The sequence below is a fragment of the Pseudophryne corroboree genome, chromosome 6 (genome assembly GCF_028390025.1).
Source record: "Pseudophryne corroboree isolate aPseCor3 chromosome 6, aPseCor3.hap2, whole genome shotgun sequence".
NCBI classification, from domain to species: Eukaryota; Metazoa; Chordata; class Amphibia; order Anura; family Myobatrachidae; genus Pseudophryne; species Pseudophryne corroboree.
In genome coordinates, this window is record NC_086449.1 from 379926550 (window position 1) to 379953725 (window position 27176).

The 27176-nt window shown below is 46.0% G+C and overlaps 1 protein-coding gene across 1 annotated transcript in view; it reads right to left on the reverse strand.

The window, feature by feature from the left end:
- Positions 1 to 345: 345 nt before the first annotated feature.
- The window catches only part of LOC134935301 (uncharacterized), a 285852-nt gene continuing 259021 nt past the window's right edge, over positions 346 to 27176 (reverse strand). Inside the window, exon 10 of the mRNA XM_063930456.1 lies at positions 346 to 1450. Coding sequence (XP_063786526.1) covers positions 1406 to 1450 — 45 coding nt within the window. The 3' untranslated portion in view covers positions 346 to 1405. The remainder of the gene's footprint in view (positions 1451 to 27176) is intronic.

A 27176-nucleotide genomic window follows, 5' to 3' on the forward strand; every position in this document is an offset into this window, starting at 1 on the left:
TTGTCTGTTGTGTAACATGCCAATGTTATTTAACATATCTATAATATCTCCTGATATAGCACAAGGTATACTTTGGATAAATGTCCTGTTGAAAGCCAACCTGGTAGCATTACCACTTACCTGTCCCTGCACTGCTCCAGTTTACCTTCTTCACAAGCATGACTGATTTGTAGCACCTCTTTTTGGTATATGTATCCTAATAGGTTCTTATTGGACAACCACTCCAGTTTGTCATGATGGTTACTTCTTGCTTTAAAATGCTCTCACTAACTTATTTCTATTTGGCAGATGCCTAAAAGTTGGTAGGTGCGTAGCGGATGTGAGAAAGAAGGGCAGTAAACATGCTGACTCCAAACCAGAGTAGGTTTTATTGAAGATAAGATGATATAGGTGATAGAAGATAAACAGCATTCAGTATGATAAGGTATCACTCTATCCTGGACTAAGTACTGTACAGCTGTATAGCACTGGGAAACTCCAATAACAGTGACAGACTTGAGCATATACAGACCCTTTTATAGAGACAAGTAAACATGCGCCTGCAGTCTACTCAGCCTGAACTTTTAGTCTGGTGACTCAGACATGTGATGTTATTATGGCTAATGAGTCATGCACGATATCACTCACCCAAGAGACAGCTTGTACATTTAACTACATGTCACCAATTTCTTTAAAACTTGCAGATCGGTAACCACACCCAAATATTAGTAAATACTTATTACGCAATGACATCCTGGGTGGGCAAGAGCACAATTTGGCATTACAGTATATATATACTATATGGACAGTATATGCTCTTCACATAGCAACAAGAAATTGGTGACATCAAATTGTTATTATTATTATTATTATTTTTTAACAGGCAAAACGCAATAGTAATGTCAGTGATACATGTACATTGAGGGTTAATTACAAACAAAGACATTTATTTTTATTGGTTTTGGATTTCCTGCGCAGAACAAGTTATACTGACATGTTTATTGGAACTATAAAGTCAAATACTGTTTTAAAATACTTTTCCTTTAAATGACACACAAACACACACATGTTACATATGACATATTACAGCATGTGAAATTCTATTTGTTGAGTTTTCCTCATAACGACATATTGATTGAAGCTTAAACTGGTAAATATGATACATAGCATATTAGCTAAGAAAGTAATTGAACACGTTTTGAATCATGAACATTTGACATATTAACTGCACTATAATTCATAGAGTTCATGGACCCACTCATATGTTCAGCTATTAGTCAGTAATTACAGGTTATTCATGATCACAGCAGAGTCATTATTATTAACTTCATTCCCCCTCCTCAGGTCACATGGCAGATGATGTACAGTATGATGTGGGACACAGTTCTATCACTGCAACTGATCATGGACCATCTCATTTCTTGTGTTATTTTGGAGACTGTGACAACAACCAGGCTGCAGCCTTGAGCACCTGTAATAAAATCAGATGAATCTCAATATCTACAGTAAGCTATGTCAGGACATTTTTATTTTTTTTATGGCACCTCTAAGGCAAAAGTGTCTTATTGAGAAATTCAGCAGAAATTATTACTTTAAGTAAATTGTGCTGATCTATATCATCCTTAGGTTCAGTTATGTCGTGATGGACAGGGTTGTGCTTTTGTTTGTCCACATCCTATATAATAAAAGGCTAATGCTGCTCCTCACCTCTGTTATGTGCGCCAGTGACCACTAGAGGGCGCCCAGCAAACCAAATGACTCCTTTGTGTGCTGCAAGCTGTCCTTTGTGTGCTGCTGCTATATTAATAATACTGATCTGACTTTTTCACACTTGCTGCATACGGAGAGAGGGGGCTGGGGAGCGAGAGTGTGGGTAGGGGCAGATATGAACTGGGGGGGTGGAGAGTGGAGTGGTAGGGGCAGACAGGGACAGTGGAGAGAGATGCAGATTTTTTAAATATAGTATTAGACATCTACAGTACATATATAAAAGGCTACGCTGCTCCCCACCTCTGTGGTCCTGCCGGCAGCCACGGAAGGATGCCCGACGGGACACATACACTGCACCCCCACTAGATACCGTCCATATAAACGCTGCACCCCATCCTCTTCCATATTCTGCACCCCCACTATATACCCTATATACACACTGTACCCCCATATCCCTCCATATAGTGCCCCTATATACAGGACATCCCCCTCCACCATATACTGCTCCCATCATATATCGCATACTCTGCACTCCCTCCTCCATATACTATGTTGTAACCCCAGGTTACTTGCCATAATGGGACTCGGCAAGAAATAGCAGATGCAGGAACCACCAGAGTGGAGGCATCGGGGACATGTGGGGCCACTTACTGGTGGGGGGAAAAGGTGAATCAGTTCGGCAGGGAGGGGTGAGACCCTGTGTAGGGTGACCAGTGCGGTGACCAGGAGGAGGATGTGTCGGTGCTGTGTCTACAGATGATGCGGGTGAGGAGCAATATAACTGTCTCAGCAGCTTTATATATACTGTGCGCAGGGGAGGGGCAGGGTCCTGTGCTCTCCCCTCCCACACCCCACACAGGCCATGCCCAGACCCTTCTGGCCAGCTGCTGGTACTACTGGCTTACTTTTCCCCCAGACTGGCAGGGATCTCTGCAAGGACTGGCAAGCTTACACGTGCCAGTACTGGTGCATATGGTGCGGCATCATTATAGCCTGCCCATTACAGATATACAGTGTGTGTGTGTGTGTGTATATATATATATATATATATATATATACTGTATATATAGCGAACGCTGCTCCTCACCTCTATGGTGCGCCGCAGCACACACCTACACACATGCACACACATACTCAGCATGACTGATCCCCGTTCCCAGCTGCAGGAGTTCCAGAAACTCTGCAGCTCTTTTGTAAGTAGCAACCGCTCCCACCTATAATCCGGCCCTGGTGTCATTTTAACAGGATTTTAACTAGTATTTTATGGTTAGCAGCCAACAACACTGCTTTTGTTTATCACACTGACCATAAGTAACTTAATTTAGTTTTGTACCACCAACCAGTGGCACCCCTGCAAGTGCATCACGTATCTAGTGCATAAGGACAGGATATACTAAAATGAAAATGCGTACCAAGCTCCAGAATGCAGTACTTTCCTTGGACTCGTTAGGTAACGTCATCTACAGATATCTTTCTGCATCCTTCCCAAAGAGGGATTGTGATAAAGTGGCGGGATGTATCACATCCAAAATGGTATTCGTAGTACATTCCGCCCTAAGGCCTAATTCAGGTTGGATTGCAAATCGCGATTCAACCAGAATTTCTGCACTTGCCCTGCGGGAGCATGCGTAGGGCCTGTCCTGCGCATGTGCCCGCATTTACTGCAGGTGACCCACAGTAAATGCAAACGCCTCTGCCTGATTGATGGCACCAGCATGGTACCGCTGAGCGGGATTCTGGCGTTGGCATTGTGATCACCGGGATCCCGTGCAGCAGTATCTCAACCGCTTCCCATTCTTTCTGTACTCTTTAATGCTTAATTAATTAAATTTTATCAATAACTTACACGTTATCACAACACTAGGATTGTTGAGACCAGCGGCAGCTACTACCTTGGAGGAGGAGGGGGGCTGCCGCTGGCCATTCTGCCGGGTCCTTTCTCCCTCCTCCCTACCGCGGGTCCCTGCTCCCTCATCCCCGCCCGGGTCCCAGCATCTGTTTAATATAGTTTACAGGCGCCGGGACCGGCGCATGTGCAGTAGCGGTGACTGTACTGCGCATGCGTAAACCCCGGCTTCTATGGACTGCATCGACTGTAGTCTGTAGAAGCTGACTAGGGCTGATGAGGCAGGGAGCTGACTTAATGGGGAAGGGGCTTGACCACAAAATAATACCAATTCATTATGCTGTACAGAAGTCTCCATTATTCAAATTACGCAGCACAATAGCCCCACTTACACACATTACACCAAGTAGAGCCCCTTTTACACATTACGCCATGTAGAGCCCCTGTCACACATTACGCCAGGTAGAGGCCTATGTTACACACTACTCCAGGTAGAGCCCCTATCACACATTATGCCAGGTAGAGTCCCCTTTTACACAGTACTGCAGGTAGAGTGCCCTTTCACACAGTACTCCAGGTAGAGTCCCCTTTCACACAGTACTGCACGTAGAGTCCCCTTTCACACAGTACTGCACGTAGAGTCCCCTTTTACACAGTACGGAGGGTAGAGTCCCCTTTTACACAGTACGGAGGGTAGAGTCCCCTTTTAAACAGTACGGCAGGCAGTGCTCCCTTTTAGACATTATGGCAGGTAGCATCACCTTTTACACATTAGGCAGGTAGAGACCCTTTTTACACATTATAGCAAGAGTCCCCCTTTTCACACATAGGCAGGCAGAGTCAGCATTTTTACAAGAGAATGAGTGTATTATACTCACCTGTGACCAATCGGTAAGCCTCTCCTCTTGACGCCCTACGTTGCGCTCTTCGCAGCGCAGGGCACTGGGGGCGGGCTGGGAGAGATGTCATCTCTGCCAGCTCACCTATGTGAGAAAAGGTAGCTGGGAGCAGCTGAGCGGTGACGGCAGCGGGACGCGGACCCCACAGTGCGACGGCACTGCAGCAGTCAGGCGGGCATTGCCAGAGGTCCTGCTCCCACAGTGCACCTGTGCTGTGTGCCAGGCACCCCTGGCACACACTTAATTATGGCCCTGTCGGAGGGAGGAAATACCTCCCAATGGGACTGCATTTAGTGTTTGTGACTGACAAGTAGGACTTACAATAGGAAGTCACTGCCAGTCACAGTGAAGCCAGTGCAGTCTCACGGACTGCATCTGACTTCACTCACACCGAGAGAGGTGGCGGATTTTTCCTGGGGGGCTGCAGTCCTGAAAGAGAGAAAGAGAGTCTTGGTTCGGAATCCCTTGGCATGGTGTGAGTAAGCCTTGGAGAAATGTGCATCATCACAGGAATTTCCAGGTTCTAACCTGTGAGACTCGGACAGAAGGAACACCACAAACCTCTATGCCGGAGTGATAACTCAGCACACACACCAATTATATAGTCTCCCTAATCGTGTATGGTTATGACCTAAAGTGCCATATAAGAAGAATAAGATTCACTAATAAATTATAGGAGGAGGGGAGGCTGGGACGGAGCAGAGGAGGTAGATGGCCAGAACCACTTACATTTTCTCTTTAAAAAAGCTCTGAAGTGCAGAGCAAGGAGCCGAGCGGCAAAGATATTGCGGAGGTGGTTAGTTACGCCCACAGAGCACCCTGCACTCTGTGTGGCGGCTCCGATTGCACCGCCCTACTTACGGCCCTGCATAACAGTATTATACTTGTGCATCCTATATGTAATTCATCTGTGATCTAATTTATTATAGTGCGCACACACATGCTGCATGCATGACCACTAAGATTGCACTATATGATACAGTGAAACAAAAGACAGCTGTGTCTAAAGGTGGGTACACACTGATATATATATATCAATTGATCTGCAGATATATCTATGGACAGATCGGGTAGTGTGCTGTGCATACACATTGCCCGATCCGTCGGGGACTGACGTCATGAACTGGGCGGGCATGTACACACGCCCGCCCAGTTCAGCTGTCAATCACCGCCGGCCGCCGCAGCATGTGTACGGGCGGCCGGCTGGTCGCCTGTGCACACACAGCGATGCGCCAATATATCGGTAGATATATTGTCCGTCGGTTGTGCTGCGGGGCCGATATGTCTGTGAACGACGGAGTTCATAGACATATCGCCCGTACACACTGGCCGACGGACCCGCGATATATCAGCTGTTCAATAGAACGGCCGATATATCGGCCAGTTGTACCCACCTTAACACTGCTCTGGAGAGAAGATTATTGCCATCAGCTTGCTTATTGGTCAGTGCTTTACGCAGATACTGTACAAAATTTTCACTGTCATACAAGGTCCATTATGAGTTTGCTTTTTGTGAGAGATTGATCTGGACTATTTGTCATTTGAGAATTTATCTCCAGAAATGTGTTACTTGTTAGATGTTATCTGCTGTCTGTGGCTTTATTGTAACAATAAGTATTAACGTTAGATTTTATACTACTCCTAATTATCCAAAGAATGTACCAAAAAGGAGTTCTTTTAGATTCACCTTTGTGAATCCCCCCAGTGATTAGTATACTTACTACAGGTTGAATTTACTTGATTTCAAATTGATGAAAATCGTTCTAAAACAATGTTGCGTTTCAGGGGCTGAAATACACATTTACAGATGATTTTTTTAAGATTGTTGATAGTACAAGTTTGTCTTAGCCCCTGAAACACAGAATCACTTTAGATCGATTGTCTTCTGAGATAAAATCGATGAAAAATTACCTTTACTAATATACTCCTGGAGTATTCAGAGGGAGTCGGAGAGTATGGTAAAGCATTTCTAGCAGTTATATAAGGGCAATAATAACAAATACAGAAATCATAATAACTAAAGCATACCTCTCAACATGTGGACTCCGTATAGCGGGACTCTTGTTGCGTGGCGAAGCCACACCTGGCCAAAAGGGTGTGTGGCTTAAAGAAAGGGGGCATGGCTTTGCGGGCATGCCGTGATCACGAGCCACATCTCCGATTTTCGTAGCTGTGGGGGCATGGCCAGCAGTTTCTGAGCTGCTGGCTTTTCCCGTCCTTTCGTCTCCAGTGAACAGATGCTGTGCGCATGCGCACAGCATCTATTCGCTACTGCCTTGCTAGGCAGAGCAGCAAGTGCAGGAGCCAACCAACTGCCCCCCTCCCCACCACAGGACACCTGCAGGTGGGACAGTCCCCCCAAAAAACGGGGCTGTCCCGTGAAAATCGGGACAGTTGGTAGGTATGCCTAAAGAACTCAACTATATCGGTAGTAATATTCTGAGAACCACACACTTTTGAACATTATTCATGAGCTACTTTCAAGAACCTACTGTATGAAGTCATCTCTGCAGCACACGGTTTCCATTTATGCAACTGCCTACTACAAAACACCCAAGGTAAAAAAAAATAGGATTTCTGGAACAAGTCAAGAAAGCTTAAGGCTTGCCGGCTTAGAAAAACTTAGTTATATATCTTACTGTATTTCCCTTACTTCACTGTGTCCTCAGGTTAAATAGACTTTATGGGCTTGACAAGACAGGCCCTATGTTTCTGAGTGTCAAATATTATATTCAGTACTTAAAAAGACCTTCCCTCATTTATACTGTACTAAAATTACATGTATAAATATTTAATGAACTACATGCATCATACAGAATATAATACAGTATGTGGCCTGTTTGCAGAGCAGATGTTGTATACAGTATTGACAGCATCATGGAGCAATGTGCTTTATCTGCAAAATAAGCACATATTGTACTGCTGCCAAACATTACATAACCTGGCCAGTGAATATTAATATATTTATAAATATTATATTGTAAGGGATCAGCTATAACAGTTTTACGGTGCTAAAATATGAACCAATGTAAGGTATACATATTAGTACTCTAGAAGGATCCAGACCATAAGTCATACATAATGGGAGACATTTACAAAGTACAAATCACCAGATTTAAAGTGTACACTCAGCTTTAATCAGGGGCGTAACTACAATGGGTGCAGTTGCTATGGGGCACTTAGCAATTGGGGCCATGCTTCCCTTGCACCTCGCTGGACGACACTGTATGTGTATTCCATACCCTCCAACATGATCCGCCCCACTAGGTACAAAATGCTCTGTTTCTGGACTTCCCTCTTAATTTATTATTTCAATCACCTGTGAAGAAACAGCTTTCTTATCATTTAACTAGTTCAACACAGGTGATGGAAATCATAAATTAAGAGGGAAGTCCAGGAACAGAGCATTTTGTACCTAGTGGGGCAGGTCATGTTGGAGGGTCTGGTATTCAGTAGACACTCAGCATCACTGTATTTAGGGGCAAATTCAGTATGAATCGCAAGTAGTGATTCAATTTTTGCTGAGGGGCCGCGGGCGCAGGAAATACGATCGCCTCTGCCTGTCAATCAGGCAGAGGTGGTTGCTGGGCGGGAGGGGGCGGCAACGCTCCATTTTCTGGGTGGAAACGGAGCGTTGTGGGGGCGTGCCAGCCCAAACGGTGGGCTGGAACGCGCAAATGGGGACGTGTCGGGGGTGCGGCCGCAGCGGCTTCGTGACGTCACACGCGGCCGCTGCGACAGAAAAAATGGCTCCGGGACTCCTGCGGCCGCAGCTAAGCTGCGCTAGCAGGAGTCATCCTTAATTTTTGCTAACAAGCAGAAATTTAGTGCTGTTCTCAATTTATGCATCAAGCAGGGGGTGAGGCGCCGGTCAGCATGCTGGGCGGCCTCCAGCATGCGTGCTAATGGTTAGCAAATTCTGCTGATTAGCAGAATTTGCTAACCTTACTGAATTGGCCCCTTAATGCACTATATTGCTTACACTACAGAATGGCACAACAGTCTACAAATGACTTTCCATATACTAGTGTGTTCAAAACAGTGACTGTCACTCATACCCCTTTCAGACTTACAGAGCCGGGTAGCACCGGGGAATATGTACACGGGTGCGACCTGGCTTGAGACCCCTTTCAGACTTGCGGGCCAACCTGGCATATTGCCGGGTTGGTAACATCACGACGCTACAGGAGGCGGCGCTTGGAGATGATCATCTCCAAGCGCCGCCTCCTCCTATGCAGAAAATGGGTGCTGGGTCGCCCTAACCCGGATTACCACTCACACTGTACCGCATCTCGGGTCGATTCAGGTGACCTGGGATGAAATGCTCGACCCGGGTTATTGCTTTAGGACCCTTTCACACTAAGCAAAATCCCGGGTTGATGCACGTTCACATGCAATAAACCGGGAAATTGTTACTAGTCTGAAAGGGGTACCAGTCTTTCTACCAACCTCACATGAGGTCTAGGAGCTAAGCAGGAGAATGTGGACAATGGCAGGAAAGTGGACATGATAATAGCATTGTGTGGTGTACTGTGGTCTGGGGGCACTGTGTGAAATTGTTATGAACCCCCAGGGTTCTGGTTAAACCACAAGTCACAGATTGTAGTAGTGAATACAGTGTGAGGTGTATTGCAGGAAGTTACAATAGCAGGAGGCTGCAGGTAAGCTTGAAATGCAGAGTACTTTGAAAGTACAGGTATTCTTGGCATGGCAATATTATTTCATTACTTTGACAGGGCAGAAATAATTAGCACAGAAGATCATCAGGTACATAAACAGTTGCAGGAATCCAGGAATCTTGTCAAACAAGAGTTCATTGGCTTGGCCAAATATTGGCGTGGCGGAATCAGAAAATAAAAACAGGTAACAGGAACAGAAATTCCTGAAAACATGACCATCCATGACCAAGCCCTGAGTGCAGGGCTCAAGCAGAATTAATAGCCGGGAGTCAGGTATAGAACATGTTGGTAATCACATCATGTATTACCTGACACCAGAGGCGCGACTAGGGGTGATGGCACCAAGGGCAAATTTAAAAATGGTGCCCTTTCTCAGTACCACCCCCACCCCCATGTACAGGAGACAATCAAAATGTAGGTGCCAAGATCAGCTGCAGTGTCCTGTGAGATGCCATCTGCATTACGGCATGGTGAATGTAGGTGTCACAGCCAAGAGTGACATGGGGAGAAAGAGGAAGAGAGAAAGAGACATGGGGTCATAAAGAGAGGCATAAAGAAAGAAAGAGAGAGAGAGACATGGTGGGAAGAGAGAGACATGGGGTAAAAAAAGAGAGATGGGGAACAGGAGACATGGGGGGTCATTCCAAGTTGTTCGCTCGTTATTTTTTTTTCGCAACGGAGCGATTAGTCGCTAATGCGCATGCGCAATGTCTGCAGTGCGACTGCGCCAAGTAAATTTGCTATGCAGTTAGGTTTTTTACTCACGGCATTACGAGGTTTTTTCTTCGTTCTGGTGATCGTAATGTGATTGACAGGAAGTGGGTGTTTCTGGGCGGAAACTGCCCGTTTTATGGGAGTGTGTGAAAAAACGCTACCGTTTCTGGGAAAAACGCGGGAGTGGCTGGAGAAACGGAGGAGTGTCTGGGCGAACGCTGGGTGTGTTTGTGACGTCAAACCAGGAACAAAACTGACTGAACTGATCGCAGATGCCGAGTAAGTCTGGAGCTACTCAGAAACTGCTAAGAAGTGTCTATTCGCAATTCTGCTAATCTTTCGTTCGCAATTTTGATAAGCTAAGATTCACTCCCAGTAGGCGGCGGCTTAGCGTGTGCAAAGCTGCTAAAAGCAGCTTGCGAGCGAACAACTCGGAATGACCCCCATGGGGCAAGAGAGAGAGAGATGGGGAAAATAAGATTTTACTTACCGGTAAATCTATTTCTCATAGTCCGTAGTGGATGCTGGGGACTCCGTAAGGACCATGGGGAATAGCGGGCGCCACAGGAGACTGGGCACTCTAAAGAAAGATGTAGTACTATCTGGTGTGCACTGGCTCCTCCCTCTATGCCCCTCCTCCAGACCTCAGTTAAGGAAACTGTGCCCGGAAGAGCTGACATTACAAGGAAAGGATTTTGGAATCCAGGGTAAGACTCATACCAGCCACACCAATCACACTGTACAACTTGTGATAAACTTACCCAGTTAACAGTATGAACAACAACTGAGCATCACTCAACCGATGCTACATAACCATAACCCTTTGTTAAGCAATAACTATATACACGTATTGCAGAAAGTCCGCACTTGGGACGGGCGCCCAGCATCCACTACGGACTACGAGAAATAGAATTACCGGTGAGTAAATTCTTATTTTCTCTAACGTCCTAGTGGATGCTGGGGACTCCGTAAGGACCATGGGGATTATACCAAAGCTCCCAAATGGGCGGGAGGGTACGGATGACTCTGCAGCACCGAATGGGCAAACACCAGGTCCTCCTCAGCCAGGGTATCAAACTTGTAGAACTTAGCAAATGTGTTTGAACCCGACCAAGTAGCAGCTCGGCAAAGCTGTAATGCCGAGACCCCTCGGGCAGCCACCCAAGAAGAGCCCACCTTCCTTGTGGAATGGGCTTTCACTGATTTTGGATGCGGCAATCCAGCCGCAGAATGAGCCTGCTGAATCGTGTTACAGATCCAGCGAGCAATGGTTTGCTTTGAAGCAGGAGCACCCAGCTTGTTGGATGCATACAGGATAAACAGCGAGTCAGTTTTCCTGACTCCAGCCGTCCTGGCAACATAGATCTTCAAAGCCCTGACTACATCAAGCAACTTGGAATCCTCCAAGTCACGAGTAGCTGCAGGCACCACAATGGGTTGGTTCAAATGAAAAGATGACACCACCTTTGGCAGAAACTGCGGACGAGTTGGCAATTCTGCCCTATCCATATGGAAAACCAGATAGGGGCTTTTACATGACAAAGCCGCCAATTCTGACACACGCCTAGCTGAGGCTAAGGCCAACAGCATGACCACTTTCCACGTGAGATACTTTAGCTCCACGGTCTTAAGTGGTTCAAACCAGTGGGATTTTAGGAAAGCCAAGACCACGTTAAGATCCCAAGGTGCCACAGGTGGCACAAAAGGAGGCTGAATATGCAGCACCCCCTTAACAAACGTCTGAACTTCAGGAAGAGACGCCAGTTCCTTTTGAAAGAAAATGGATAGGGCCGAAATCTGGACCTTTATGGATCCCAACTTCAAGCCCATAGTCACTCCAGACTGTAGAAAGTGCAGAAATCTGCCCAGTTGGAATTCCTCTGTAGGGGCCTTCCTGGCCTCACACCAAGCAACATATTTTCGCCATATACTGTGATAATGCTTTGCTGTCACGTCCTTCCTAGCCTTTATCAGCGTAGGAATAACTTCCTCCGGAATGCCTTTTTCTGCTAGGATCCGGCGTTCAACCGCCATGCCGTCAAACGCAGCCGCGGTAAGTCTTGGAACAGGCAGGGCCCCTGTTGCAACAGGTCCTGTCTGAGAGGCAGAGGCCATGGGTCCTCTGTGAGCATTTCTTGCAATTCCGGGTACCAAGGTCTTCTTGGCCAATCCGGAACAATGAGTATTGTTCTCACTCCTCTTCTTCTTACGATTCTCAGTAACTTGGGAATGAGAGGAAGAGGAGGGAACACATAGACCGACTGGAACACCCACGGTGTTACCAGGGCGTCCACAGCTATCGCCTGAGGGTCTCTTGACCTGGCGCAATACCGTTGCAGCTTTTTGTTGAGACGGGATGCCATCATGTCTACCTGTGGCAGTTCCCATCGATCTGTAATCTGAATGAAGACTTCTTGATGAAGTCCCCACTCTCCCGGGTGGAGGTCGTGCCTGCTGAGGAAGTCTGCTTCCCAGTTGTCCACTCCCGGAATGAACACTGCTGACAGTGCTTGTACGTGATTCTCCGCCCACCGAAGAATCCTGGTGGCTTCCGCCATCGCGACTCTGCTTCTTGTGCCGCCCTGGCGGTTTACATGAGCCACCGCGGTGATGTTGTCTGACTGAATCAGCACCGGTTGGTTGCGAAGCAGGGGCCCCGCTTGACTCAGGGCGTTGAATATGGCCCTTAGTTCCAGGATATTTATGTGCAGACAAGTTTCCTGACTTGACCACAACCCTTGGAAGTTTCTTCCCTGAGTGACTGCCCCCCACCCTCGGAGGCTTGCATCCGTGGTCACCAGGACCCAGTCCTGTATGCCGAATCTGCGACCCTCGAGAAGGTGAGCACTCTGTAGCCACCACAGAAGAGTCACCCTGGCCCTGGGGGACAGGGTGATCAGCCGATGCATCTGAAGATGCGATCCGGACCATTTCTCCAACAGATCCCATTGAAAGATCCTCGCATGGAACCTGCCGAAGGGAATGGCCTCGTATGATGCCACCATCTTTCCAAGGACTCGCGTGCAGTGATGCACCGACACCTGTTTTGGTTTTAAGAGGTCTCTGACTAGAGTCACAAGCTCTTGAGCCTTCTCCGTCGGGAGAAACACCTTCTTCTGGTCTGTGTCCAGAATCATGCCCAGAAAGGGCAGACGCGTCGTAGGAATCAGCTGCGACTTTGGGATATTCAGAATCCAGCCATGCTGTTGCAACACCTCCTGTGAGTGCGCTACGCTGATCTGCAACTGCTCCCTCGACCTCGCCTTTATGAGGAGATCGTCCAAGTATGGGATTACTGTGACTCCCTGCTTTCTCAGGATCACCATCATTTCTGCCATTACCTTGGTAAATATTCTCGGTGCCGTGGACAGACCAAACGGCAGCGTCTGGAATTGGTAATGACAGTCCTGTACCACAAATCTGAGGTACTCCTGATGAGGCGGATGGGGACATGCAAGTAAGCATCCTTGATGTCCAGAGACACCATAAAATCCCCCTCTTCCAGGCTTGCAATGACCGCTCTGAGCGATTCCATTTTGAACTTGAATCTTTTCAGATAAATGTTCAGGGACTTTAAATTTAATATAGGTCTGACCGAACCGTCCGGTTTCGGTACCACAAACATTGTGGAATAGTATCCCTTCCCCTGTTGAGGAAGGGGAACCTTTACCACCACCTGCTGGAGAAATAGCTTGTGAATCGCCGCTACCACTACTTCCCTTCCTATGGGGGAAGCTGGCAGGGCCGATTTTAGGTAACGTTGAGGGGGCATCACCTCGAATTCCAGCTTGTATCCCTGAGACACAATTTGTATAGCCCAGGGATCCACCTGTGAGCGAACCCACTGGTGGCTGAAATGTCGGAGACGCGCCCCCACCGCTCCTGGCTCCACCCGTGGAGCCCCAGCATCATGCGGTGGATTTAGTGGAAGCCGGGGAGGACTTCTGTACCTGGGAACTAGCTGTAAGGTGCAGCTTTTTTCCTCTGCCCCTGCCTCTAGCAAGAAAGGAAGCACCTCTGACCTTCTTGCTTCTTTGTGCGCGAAAGGACTGCATTTGGTAATACGGTGCTTTCTTCGGTTGTGGGGGAATATATGGCAAAAAGTTTGACTTCCCAGCAGTAGCTGTGGAAACCAGGTCCGAGAGACCGTCCCCAAACAATTCCTCACCCTTGTAAGGTAACACCTCCATGTGTTTTTTGGAGTCGGCATCACCTGTCCACTGCCGGGTCCACAGGACCCTCCTGGCAGAAATTGACATTGCATTAATTCTAGAGCCCAGTAGGCAAATGTCCCTCTGGGCATCCCTCATATATAGGACAGTGTCTTTTATATGCCCCAGGGTTAGCATAATAGTATCCCTGTCTAAGGTATCCATTTCCTCAGACAGATTATCTGTCCACGCTGCTACAGCACTACACATCCACGCCGACGCAATTGCCGGCCTCAGTAGAGTCCCTGAATGTGTATAAACAGATTTCAGGATACTTTCCTGCTTTCTATCTGCAGGATCCTTTAGGGAGGCCGTATCCTGTGACGGCAGGGCCACCTTCTTAGATAAGCGTGTCAGAGCTTTATCTACCCTAGGGGAGGATTCCCAGCGCACCCTGTCCTCAGGCGGGAAAGGGTACGCCATAAGTAACCTTTTGGAAATCAGGACTTTCTTATCTGGGGAATCCAGTTATGTCTCACATAACTCATTTAACTCATGTGAAGGGGGAAAAGTCACCTCTTGCTTTTTCTCCCCATACATATAAACCCTCTTGTCAGGGACAGGGTTCACCTCTGATATGTGTAAAACAGTCTTCATCGCTATAATCATATAACGTATAGCTTTTGTCATTTTTGGTTGCAATTTTGCATCATCGTTATCGACACTGGAGTCAGAATCCGTGTCGACATCTGTGTCAACCATTTTGGATAGTGGGCGCTTTTGAGACCCTGAGGGCCTCTGCGCTGTAGGATCAGGCATGGGTTGAGACCCTGACTGACCCGAGGTATCCAACCTTTTATGTAAGGAGTTTACATTATCATTTAACACCTTCCACATATCCATCCAATCAGGTGTCGGCACTGTCGGCGGCGACACGTCAGTCAACTGCACTTGCTCTGCCTCCACATAGCCCTCTTCGTCAAACATGTCGACACACGCGTACCGACACACCACACACACAGTGGAAGCTCTAAATGAGGACAGGACCCCCAAAAGGCCTTTTGGAGAGACAGAGAGAGAGTTTGCCAGCACACACCCCAGCGCTATATAACCCAGGGATTACACAGTAACTTAGTGTTTACCCAGTAGCTGCTGTATAATGATTAATGCGCCTAAATTTATGTGCCCCCCCTCTCTTTTTTTACCCCTCTACCGTGATTCTGCAGGGGAGAGCCTGGGGAGCTTCCTCTCAGCGGAGCTGTGGCAGGAAAATGGCGCTGGTGAGTGCTGAGGAAGAAGGCCCCGCCTCCTCAGCGGCGGGCTTCTGTCCCGCGATTTTTTGTAAAATAAATGGCGGGGGCTCATACATATAACAGTGTGCCACTGTTTATATGCAGCATTCGCCAGGAGGTAACAATTGCTGCCCAGGGCGCCCCCTACAGTGACCGGAGTGTGTGGGTTAGTGTGGGCGCAATGGCGCACAGCTGCAGTGCTGTGCGCTACCTCATGTGAAGACAGGAGTCTTCTGCCGCCGATTTCGATGTCTTCTCCGCTTCTGCCGGCTTCTGTCTTCTGGCTCTGCGAGGGGGACGGCGGCGCGGCTCCGGGAACGGACAACAAGGTCAGGTCCTGTGTTCGATACCTCTGGAGCTAATGGTGTCCAGTAGCCTAAGAAGCGCAACCTTTCCGCAGTTAGTAGGTTTGCTTCTCTCCCCTCAGTCCCTCGTAGCAGAGAGTCTGTTGCCAGCAGAAGCTCTCTGAAAATAAAAAACCTAACTAAAATACTTTCTTATTAGCAAGCTCAGGAGAGCTCACTAAAAGCACCCAGCTCTGTCCGGGCACAGATTCTAACTGAGGTCTGGAGGAGGGGCATAGAGGGAGGAGCCAGTGCACACCAGATAGTACTAAATCTTTCTTTAGAGTGCCCAGTCTCCTGCGGAGCCCGCTATTCCCCATGGTCCTTACGGAGTCCCCAGCATCCACTAGGACGTCAGAGAAATAAAGAAATAGACATGGGGAAAGAGAGAGAGACACACACGGGAAGAGAGACATGGGATAGCGACACATGGGGAAAGAGAGAGAAAGATACGCATTGGGAAAAGAGAGATACACAGATACTGCCCCTTTCACTGTTCACCTTAGAGTTCAACACACTGCCTGCCCCCCCCCCCCCCTCCCCATAATCTCCCATCTAACAGCACACCCCACGCTCCCCTCCAGCTCCAGTAATCCTGCATCAAATCTACCCTCAGCAATGCATGTGCTTCTCTGCAATGGGAGGGGGAGATAGACAGTGACAGGTCTTTGGCACTGGCAGCAGGTAACTCAGTTGTACAACTGCCATGCCACTGCACCAGCCTCACCAGTTACCCCCTTTTGATGGTGCCCAGGGCACAAGCCCTGCTAGACTTACCCTGGTTACACCACTGCCTGACACCTGGGTGCAGAACAGAGAGCACTGTGTGTCATACTGTGATCTGGGGGGCACTGCTATGGTGCCTAAAATTGACAACTGCTGTGGAGAGAGGTGTCTTCTTAAAAGCACTGGGGCCCATTCAAAATATTGCTATGGGCCCCACAAAGTTCTTGTTACACTCCTGGCTTTAATACTTGTAAAGTATGATGAATAAGTATTGGTTTAGAGTGATTTCTACATTACAGAGTTGCCTCCTGGGATAACTTGATGTGCTCTGGAAATACCTCACACAGGCAAATATATGTCCATATCATTCCGGTGGAACGCATCCGGAAGCTCCGTACCCAGAAGTCGCGGCACGCGACTGCTGTTGGCATTCCCTGGTCTCCCTCACCTCACTGCACGGTGCTTAAAGCACCACTGGGCTTCCCTAAGCCACCGCAGAGTGGAAGCATTAGCAGGGAAGGACGGAACATTTGGGCTCTGATACTTTGCTGCACGGCCAGGTAGCAGCCAATCAACAGCACTGCCTGTGCGCTCCGGTCTCTGAAGTTCCAAGGGAGTGTAGGTTGCTCAACTTAACAACTAATATGTCACGATCCGGGTAATTCATCACCATTTCTTACCTTCCAAGTGTCTCCTGAGACTGGCCCAGCGCTCCAATCCTGGATTCTACCTGCGCTGTCTGCGTGCAGCACGCTGTGTAACATGGCCTCAGTCTCTCACATGCTAAAGTTCAAACAGACTTTCCCTCCAGATTCAATCATGGGCACAGCCATGTTTGGATTCATCACATGTTGCTTTACAGCCTATCAGCTGCACTCTGGACTCTGCCTGATTATCCAGCAGCTGCACTCTGGACCCTGCCTAATTAGCCAGACAATCCCTGCTCACCTGCCGGGATAAATATCCTGCTCCAGAGTTGGATAATTGTCAGTGCTTTGGTTGTCAAACCTTGCACACATGTCTCTCCTGTCTGTGGAATCTACAGTTTAAGTCTCCAGGTATTCCAGCTCCTGAGTTCAACTCCTGTGATTCAGCTCCACTTAGAGACCCGCACCGTTTACCAGCTTGCGGTGCAGCCTGACTTCCGTTGTTCCAGCTCTGCTCCTTGGTTATCTGCTGTCATACCTACATCGGCTTTCAGCTTCCAGCGTTGGACTCTGTTCCGCTTCCAGCTTCCAGCAGTGTTTGGTATCTCTCCACTTCCATTGTTGCAGCTCTCTAGCTCCATCGGTGTTCTGCCATCGATCTCCAGCTCCATCGGTGTTCTGCCATCGATCTCCAGCTCCATTGGTGTTCCGCCATCGATCTCCAGCTTAATCTGTATTCATCACCATCGATACCCATCACCATCGGTACGCACCATCGGACTCTAACATCATCGGTGAGTTCTGCTACACCTTCCCGTCTGGTTCCATCCGGCATCCCCGACAGTTCTTCTGTGTTCTTCTCAACCTCTGTGCATCTATCTCAACTCCAGCTCTCAGAGTATAACCTGCTGGTCAGTACTTGCTTGTTACCCTCTACAGTGGTTAGTTGTGGCCAACGGACATTACATCTCCGGGTCTTGCAGTGACTTTATTACCAACTCATTCTATATTGCCACAATATCCTTCTATCACTGTACTAAAGGAACTGTACTGTTGTTTTTATTGCACAATCTACCGTTGAATTACCTGAGCTGCCTAGGTGTATCAGAACTGTGTGTTTAATAAACAGACTTTATTTTACCACGTTGTCTTTGTCACGCCTTCGGGCTTCAGTGCCTAATCCTCTGCATGTCTAAGAACCCTATCCAACCATCCCGGTTCACTTACACTCCAGTCCCTACAACTGAGTCCTCCCTACAGTAGGTCAGCCTCAGCCCTCAGTTGTGACATAATGCTAATATTACTTGGAAGGTATAACTGAACTAAAAGAATCATACCCAACCTTCCAAATTCAATTGAGGGCAAAGTTCTGACTGTCTTTAACTGCACTATCCCAATACTAAAGACTGAGCGCTTATCAGTGAGTGAGCTAACACTAACAGCTTACCTTTATTCCAATATACATCAAAGAAAGTTGCAACTACTAATCAAACTATGCATGCATATTAACCTGCTATATACTAACCAACAATTACTAATTTTGTATACAGAAGGGACACAAATGTTTTAATTATTCCCTTGTCATTTGTTATATCGGTATTTTGAATGAATAATAATTTTAAAGTATATATTTTAATTTATATTGTACTATAAATAAATGATGTACTGATCAAACCAGCAGCTGTTTCAACCTTTTATTCAAGTTGTGCGCCCACACTATTTTCTTGTTAGTGTGAACAAAATGACTTCTCAAACTAGCGCTTCTTTAAATCCTGCAGCCGTACTTATCCACTGTTCCAAACAAGATCACATATATTATAGTACAGTGGTAAGCTCGGTGCTGGATTGTGAATCTAATGTAATGGATCACCTTCTACACAACAATCTAACTCTGTACAGGCTTTAGTGATGGACTCCCAAGGGTTTCCTAGTGCACTACATATGGTCAATTGAAAACACACAATAGAACCCCCATGGTTCATGCATGTAAAGGTATCTTTCTTGGCAGCGTGATCTCTCTTCTATCTACCACGTGATCTTTTTCACCGCAACGCATGTATCAATACATTTTGATAAGATGTATTGTTTAGCTGAAATGTGATTTAAACTGGCTCAGTGAATCCACCTGTTTTATAAATGAACTGAGTATTCCCATGGTGGCAGTGTATAGGTTAATCACAGATGATCACACCCGTAATCAATTATAGACTGAATAGTATACTAGATAGTGGACATTTGTTCTGAATGTGATTTAAACTGGCCCTGTGAATCCATCTGTTTTATAAATGAACTGAGTATTACTATGGGGGCAATGTTTAGGTTAATCACAGATGATCACACCTGCAATCAATTACAGACTGAATACAAGCCTTAACCAGAAGACAGACAGCACATCCTGACGAAGGATCCGACTCCGAATTGCGTTGATGTGCTGGAAGGAGTCGGATGAGTGAACACCACACTGACCTCTCTCCCGTCGCTTGAGGCTGCTGCCGAACCATCTCACCCAGGACACCTGTGAAGTTCTGAGTCCGTGAGCGCAGCCTCCTCCAGGAGAGGGTACGTGTGTATCGCCGCCGACATACTGCTACTTTTTATTTAGGAATAACTCGTGATGGGTATTGTTATGTTTTAAAATAAATTACTTGTTTTAAATACAACCTCCGTTTTCAACTTTGCATGTGCCATATCTATGGATGAGAACCAGCGGGGTTGACACGTAAGGAAATACTGATTACAGGAGGATATCCACGAGACATGGAGGGTATTGGACTACCAGCGTTGTTGTGAAAAAGATTACATGGTAGATAGAAGAGAGATCCCGCTCTCAAGAAAGATACCTTTACTTGCACGAACCAAGGGGGTTCTATTGTAAGTGCGTTTTCAATTGACCATATGAAGTGCGCTAGGAAACCCTTGGGAGTCCATCACTAAAGCCCGCACAGATTTAGATTGTTGTATAGAAGGTGATCCATTACATTAGATTCAAAATCCAGCGCCGAGCTTACCACTGTACTATAATATATATTTTCTTGCTAGTGCTCAGTACTGGACAGCATTTAGTGCTGTGCGCGAGATGTATCAAAGTTAAAATGAGGTTTTATGCACAATAGGACTCCTGAGTCATAAACCCTGAAAGTCTTCTCTTCGCAAAGGGACAACTCTTATTGGAAGAGCTGTCCTGGCAGGTATGTGTGCCTGAATACGGGCAATCACAGATGCTGGTGTGCAAGCAAACAAAGAAAGGGTGGTAATTACTGTAGCTCCATACTCCTTTTTATGTCTTAAACAAAGGCCCTCCATCACTAAATCATGTCATTTGTTATATGGGGGGGAGGGGTGGGTTGCTAATCAGAATAATTGTAATCTATTTTACAATTTAACATTGAGTGAAAATGAGGTTCTTTGCATAATTTTGGCCAAAAGTATCAAAAGTATGCACCTACTCACTGCATCCTGGTGACCTCATCATCAGGTAACATAGTAACATAGTAACATAGTATCTGAGGTTGAAACAAGACAATTGTCCATCGAGTTCAACCTATTTGTGGTCTCCTATGCATGATGATTTGACTAAAATTTCTGACTGATGCTGCTGTCAGCCGTTACATTTTATCCCTATTTATAGTAACTATAATGCATGACTATGCACCATACCCTTGGATATCCTTATCCATTAGGAATTTATCTAACCCATTCTTAAAGGTGTTGACAGATTCCGCCATTACAACTCCCTCGGGCAGGGAATTCCAAACATGTATTGTCCTTACCGTGAAAAAGCCTTTACGCCGTATTGTGCGGAATCTCCTCTCCTCTAACCTGAGCGAGTGTCCACGAGTCCTCTGTGTTGATCTAACCAAAAACAGGTCCCGCACAAGCTCTGTGTATTGTCCCCTTATATATTTGTAGATGTTGATCATATCCCCTCTTAGTCTCCGCTTTTCCAATGTAAACATGCCTAGTCTTTAAAGCCTTTCCTTGTATTCCATCGTCTCCATGCCCTTAATTAGTCTGGTCGCCCTCCTCTGTACCTTTTCAAGCTCCAGGATATCCTTTTTGTAGTACGGTGCCCAGAATTGTACACAGTATTCAAGGTGTGGCCTCACTAGTGATTTATATAACGGGAGTATAATACTCTCGTCCCTAGCATCAATACCCCGTTTTATGCATGCTAATATCTTATTAGCCTTCTTCGCTGCAGTCCTACTTTGGGTACTACTGCTTAGCTTGCTATCTATGAGGACACCTAAGTCCTTTTCCAGTACAGAATCCCCTAATTTTACCCCATTTAGTAGGTAGGTGTAATTTATGTTCTTGTTACCACAGTGCATTACCTTACACTTGTCTGTGTTGAAGCGCATTCTCCATTTGGCTGCCCATGCTTCTAATTTAACTAAGTCGTTCTGAAGAGACTCGGCATCCTCCTCTGTATTTATAGCCTTACACAATTTGGTATCATCTGCAAAAATTAACACCATGCTCTCTAGACCTTCTGTTAGGTCGTTAATGAAAATATTGGACAATAGCGGTCCTAATACTGAGCCTTGCGGCACACCACTTAGCACTTCAGTCCAAGTTGAAAAAGATCCATTAACCACAACGCGCTGCTTCCTATTATCTAACCAGTTTTTGACCCAAGTGCATATTGTGCTTCCTAGCCCTGATTCTTGTAGCTTGTAGATAAGTCTCATGTGTGGTACAGTATCAAACGCTTTGGCAAAGTCTAAAAAGATTACATCCACGTCTTTACCCTGATCTAGGTTTGCGCTTACTGTTTCATAAAAGCCAAGTAAGTTGGTTTGACAGGATCTGTCCTTCATAAACCCATGTTGATTCCTTTTAATGACCTTATTGGTTTCAAGGAACTTCTGAATACTATCTCTTAGAATACCTTCCAATACTTTCCCCACTATAGATGTAAGACTAACTGGTCTATAATTACCTGGTTCAGCTTTATTTCCCTTTTTGAATATAGGCACTACTTCCGCTATACGCCAGTCTTTGGGAACCATACCTGATATAACTGAATCCTTAAAGATCAAAGATAGCGGGTTTGCCAGTTCAGAGTGAAGCTCCATTAGAACCCTTGGATGAATACCATCGGGCCCTGGTGATTTATTAATCTTTAAATGTTTTAATCGGTCACAGACTACTTCCTCGCTTAAATAAGTACCTATCAGTGTGATATTCTCATTATTGAGATTGTGCATTAGTCCCTGAATTGGGTCCTCACGAGTGAATACTGTTGAAAAAAACTAATTTAGTGTGTCCGCTATGTCATTATCATTTTTGCTTAAGACTCCCAACTTGTCTTTTAAAGGGCCTATACTCTCCTTCTTTAATCTCTTGCTATTAATGTATTTAAAGAATTTTTGGGGATTCGCTTTGCTTTCCTTTGCTACTAGTTTTTCAGTTTCTACTTTAGCCGCTCTTATTTCCTTTTTGCAAATTTTGTTACATTCCTTATAGTGCTGAAATGACTCTGCTTCCCCGTCAGATTTGTATTTTTTAAATGCTCGCCTTTTCTTGCCCATAAGTTCCTTAATCTTTTTGTTAAGCCACATCGGTTTATGATTTTTATTCCTTTTTTTGCTACTCATAGGAATACATTTGAGTGTATTTTTAGCTAGCAGGAATTTTAGTACCTCCCATTTCTCCATAGTATTTTTTCCTAAAAACAAACCTTCCCATTCAATATCCCTGAAAAATACCCTCATCTTTTCAAAATTTGCTTTGCTAAAGTTTAAAGTCCTAGTTGAGCCAGTATAGGGCTGTTTATAGAAACTGATATTGAATGTGACCATATTGTGGTCGCTGTTTCCTATGGGTTCCCCTACTATAATACCTGATACCAAATCCCCATTGTTTGTTAATACCAGGTTTAAGATTGCATTGTACCTAGTTGGTTCCTCAATTAGTTGGACTAAGCAGTTATCATTAAGTGTGTTTAAAAACATATTGCCCCTAGCAGTATCACATGAATCGTTTTTCCAGTTTATCTCTGGATAGTTAAAATCTCCCATCACTACTATGGGGTATATGCAATTGCGGTCGAATTCCCGAAATTGTCGCATTTCGGGACTTTTTCGCCCCAAAAAAAAAAATCGTCAATGCAATTCAGTACTTTCCGTCCAAAAAACGGACTTTCAAAATTCGACTTTTTGAAATTCGACTTTTGTCAAATTCGACTTTTCTGCAATGATACAAGTGCTGCAATTCGACCAAAGTATATTCAATTGAAGTTTGGAAATTCGACAACAGTGCTTTTAGACAGTAAATTCGACATTTTCAATCCGCCACACTTTGGTGGGTGAAACTAATAAAAAAAATGTAAAACATGTTTGTTTTTTTTGTGTGTTTTTTATTGATAATAGCATATCTATTTATATTAGAAGGGATTAGGTACTTGGTTTGTCTTTTTTGGAGGCACAAGTATTATTTATATATTTTTTAAAATAATATTTTTTATTTTATTTTTTATTTATTTTTTAGATGGAATGGTAAAATTCAGAAAAAAAATGGCGTGGGGTCCCCCCTCCAAAGCATAACCAGCCTCGGGCTCTTCGAGCTGGTCCTGGTTCTAAAAATGCGGGGGGAAAAATTGACAGGGGATCCCCCGTATTTTTAAAACCAGCACCGGGCTCTGCGCCTGGTGCTGGTGCAAAAAATACGGGGGACAAAAAGAGTAGGGGTCCCCCGTATTTTATACACCAGCATCGGGCTCCACTAGCTGGACAGATAATGCCACAGCCGGGGGTCACTTTTATACAGTGCCTTGCGGCCGTGGCATTAAATATCCAACTAGTCACCCATGGCCGGGGTACCCTGGGGGAGTGGGGACCCCTTCAATCAAGGGGTCCCCCCCAGCCACCCAAGGGCCAGGGGTGAAGCCCGAGGCTGTCCCCCCCATCCAAGGGCTGCGGATGGGGGGCTGATAGCCTTGTCAAAATTGAAAGAATATTGTTTTTTCCAGTAGTACTACAAGTCCCAGCAAGCCTCCCCCGCAAGCTGGTACTTGGAGAACCACAAGTACCAGCATGCGGGAGAAAAACGGGCCCGCTGGTACCTGTAGTACTACTGGGGAAAAAATACCCAAATAAAAACAGGAGACACACACCGTGACAAGTACAACTTTATTACACACTGCCGACACACACATACTTACCTATGTTGACACGAAGCAGTCGGTCCTCTTCTCCAAGTAGAATCCACGGGTACCTGAAAATAAAAGATAATTATACTCACCTCAATCCAGTGTCCAGATATAAATCCTCGTACTTGGCAAAACAAATAAACGAACACCCGACCAGCGGACTGAAAGGGGTCCCATGTTGACACATGAGACCCCTTTCCACGAATGCAGACACCCCCGTGACAGCTGTCACAGAAGTGTCTCTTCAGCCAAGCAGCGAGTGCAACGTCCTTGCACTCTGCTGATTGGCTCTGTGTGCGTCTGAGCTCAGACAGCGCATCGCAAAGCCTCTCCATTATATTCAATGGTGGGAACTTTGCGTCAGCGGTGAGGTCACCCGCGGTCAGCGGCTGACCGCGGGTAACCCCACCGCTACCCGCAAAGTTACCACCATTGAAAGTAATGGAGAGGCTTTGCGATGCGCTGTCTGAGGTCACACGCGCACAGCCAATCAGGTGAGCGCCACGGAAGTAGCGCTTCCTGATTGGCTGAAGGGACCTCAGTGACAGGAGTCACGTGGTGTCCCGGCATTTGGGGAAAGGGGTCTGATGTGTAAACATGGGACCCCTTTCAGTCCGCTGGTACGCGTGTTCGTTTTCTTTTTTTAACAAGTACGTGGATTATCTCCCGGACACTGGATTGAGGTGAGTCTAATTTTTTTCACAGGTACCCCGGATCGTCGGAGACTGTGGCAGTCGGCGGGTCAACATAGGTAAGTATGTGTGTGTCGGCAGTGTGTAATAAAGTTGTACTTGTCACGGTGTGTGTCTCCTGTTTTTATTTGGGTATTTTTTTCCCAGTAGTACTACAGGTACCAGCGGGCCCGTTTTTCTCCCGCATGCTGGTACTTGTGGTTCTCCAAGTAACAGCTTGCGGGGGAGGCTTGCTGGGACTTGTAGTACTATTGGAAAAAACAATATTCTGTCATTATACTCAAGGCTATCAGCCTCCCATCCGCAGCCCATGGATGGGACGGACAGCCTCGGGCTTCACCCCAGGCCCTTGGGTGGCTGGGGGGGGACCCCTTGATTGAAGGGGTCCCCACTCCCCCAGGGTACCCCGGCCAGGGGTGACTAGTTGGATATTTAATGCCACGGCCGCAGGGCACTGTATAAAAGTGACCCCCGGCTGTGGCATTATCTGTCCAGCTAGTGGAGCCCGATGCTGGTGTAAAAAACACGGGGGACCCCTACTCTTTTTGTCCCCCGTATTTTTTGCACCAGCACCAGGCGCAGAGCCCGGTGCTGGTTTTAAAAATACGGGGGATCCCCTGTCAATTTTCCCCCCGCATTTTTAGAACCAGGACCAGCTCGAAGAGCCCGAGGCTGGTTATGCTTTGGAGAGGGACCCCACGCCATTTTTTTCCGGGTTTTTCCCGTTTTTCCCCGTTTTTTTAAATCGCGGCAAAATCCGGCAAATCGGCCGTTTTTCGCCCGCGGGACTGTCGAATCCGTTTTTCATTGAATATGGTGAATTCCGGAAGCCACCTGCCGGAATTCACCTGTCGAATTGTGTCGAATTAAAAAACGGCGATAATTTGCCGCGATTCGACGCTAATTGCATATACCCCAATGTCTCCTACTCCTGCTGCTCTTTCAATTTGCTTTAGTAACAATTCATCATCAGATGCGTTGATACCAGGCGGCCTATAGCATACACCCAATACTAACTTTTTTATTCCTTTTTCCCCGCATGCAATTTCTACCCATAATGTCTCGACGGTGTCTACAGTCCCCTCCTGAATATCTTCCCATATAGGAAGGCCCTTAACATTCTAAAAGTTCAAGTCAGAGACATGGGACACCCCCAGGCCAGCCCAACCAAACTGCCCCAAGGCACCACACTAGTGAGAGATAGCAAGTAAAGTATTAGATAAGTAAAAGCAGCTGCTATGTGTTAAGAGTGTTACATGGGTGAGAGATAATAATTTATGTGATAAAGGTGTTAAATTGATTTAAAAAAGAACAACAAATAGGGGTCTGTAATGTGCTAAATTAAGTGTTACACTATGATGCCCTGAAGTTGCCCCACGCCCCAAACTCAATTACTGACATACTATATATATTTATTCAGGTCTTACCATTAATAGTACCTTGTTCAAAATGCAGTCTGCAAATGAAGGGGTTCCTAATTAAAAACACCCTGGGGCAGGTGGGAGGGATGCCAATCCTGGCTTAAGGAGTCTCCACCTTCAAATATACATACATATACACAATATAGAGTGTATAAAGGGGGGGGGGGCAGGACTGCACACCTTAATTAAACATAATGAGAGGTGCTCCCATGGTGAGACTTAAAATGCCACACACAGAAAAAAAAAAAAAACATTCAGGTATACTCGCCAAACATCATTAATCAGAACACTTATATTACATTTTGCACTTTAACGTCGAATAAAGTATGGGCCAACCCACCACGTCATTTTTTGCATTGTAAGCAATTAATTTTGTAAATATGGAACAATTTAATTGATTGATGAAAATTGCATCAGGTGTAAAGAATAATAGAAATTGTACTATACAGCTGATCAGTACTGAAAAACAGGACAAAGTCCAGGGACAAAAACTTGCACCTGGACATTAGAGATAGTTAATAACTCAAACATCTTGAGTTAAGAATGATCCTGATGAAGGGACCACCAAGTCCTAACAGACAGAAAATTATATTTTTCTTTCAACACGTTACTGTAATTGTATTTGTTTCTACTGGCTAACATGATACATAGCCTATTTTATCTTTATCATCCATACAAACAAGCTCAAGGCTTCTTCTTTTTATTTCACTACCTACATGAGAGCCTGCAGCAACTGCAAAATGCCGTATCTGTCACTAAGTACAGCTGAGGAAACGTGCGCCCGTCATCACTTTTACTTATTGCTTCCCCTTCATCTTTCATGATGGCAAAGTTGTAAGTGTACAGATGAGTCTAGAAAGACACTTGCAGAATGTGGCTGAAAGTTATGGCATATGGTGAATGTTGATTTTCAAATAGACAAT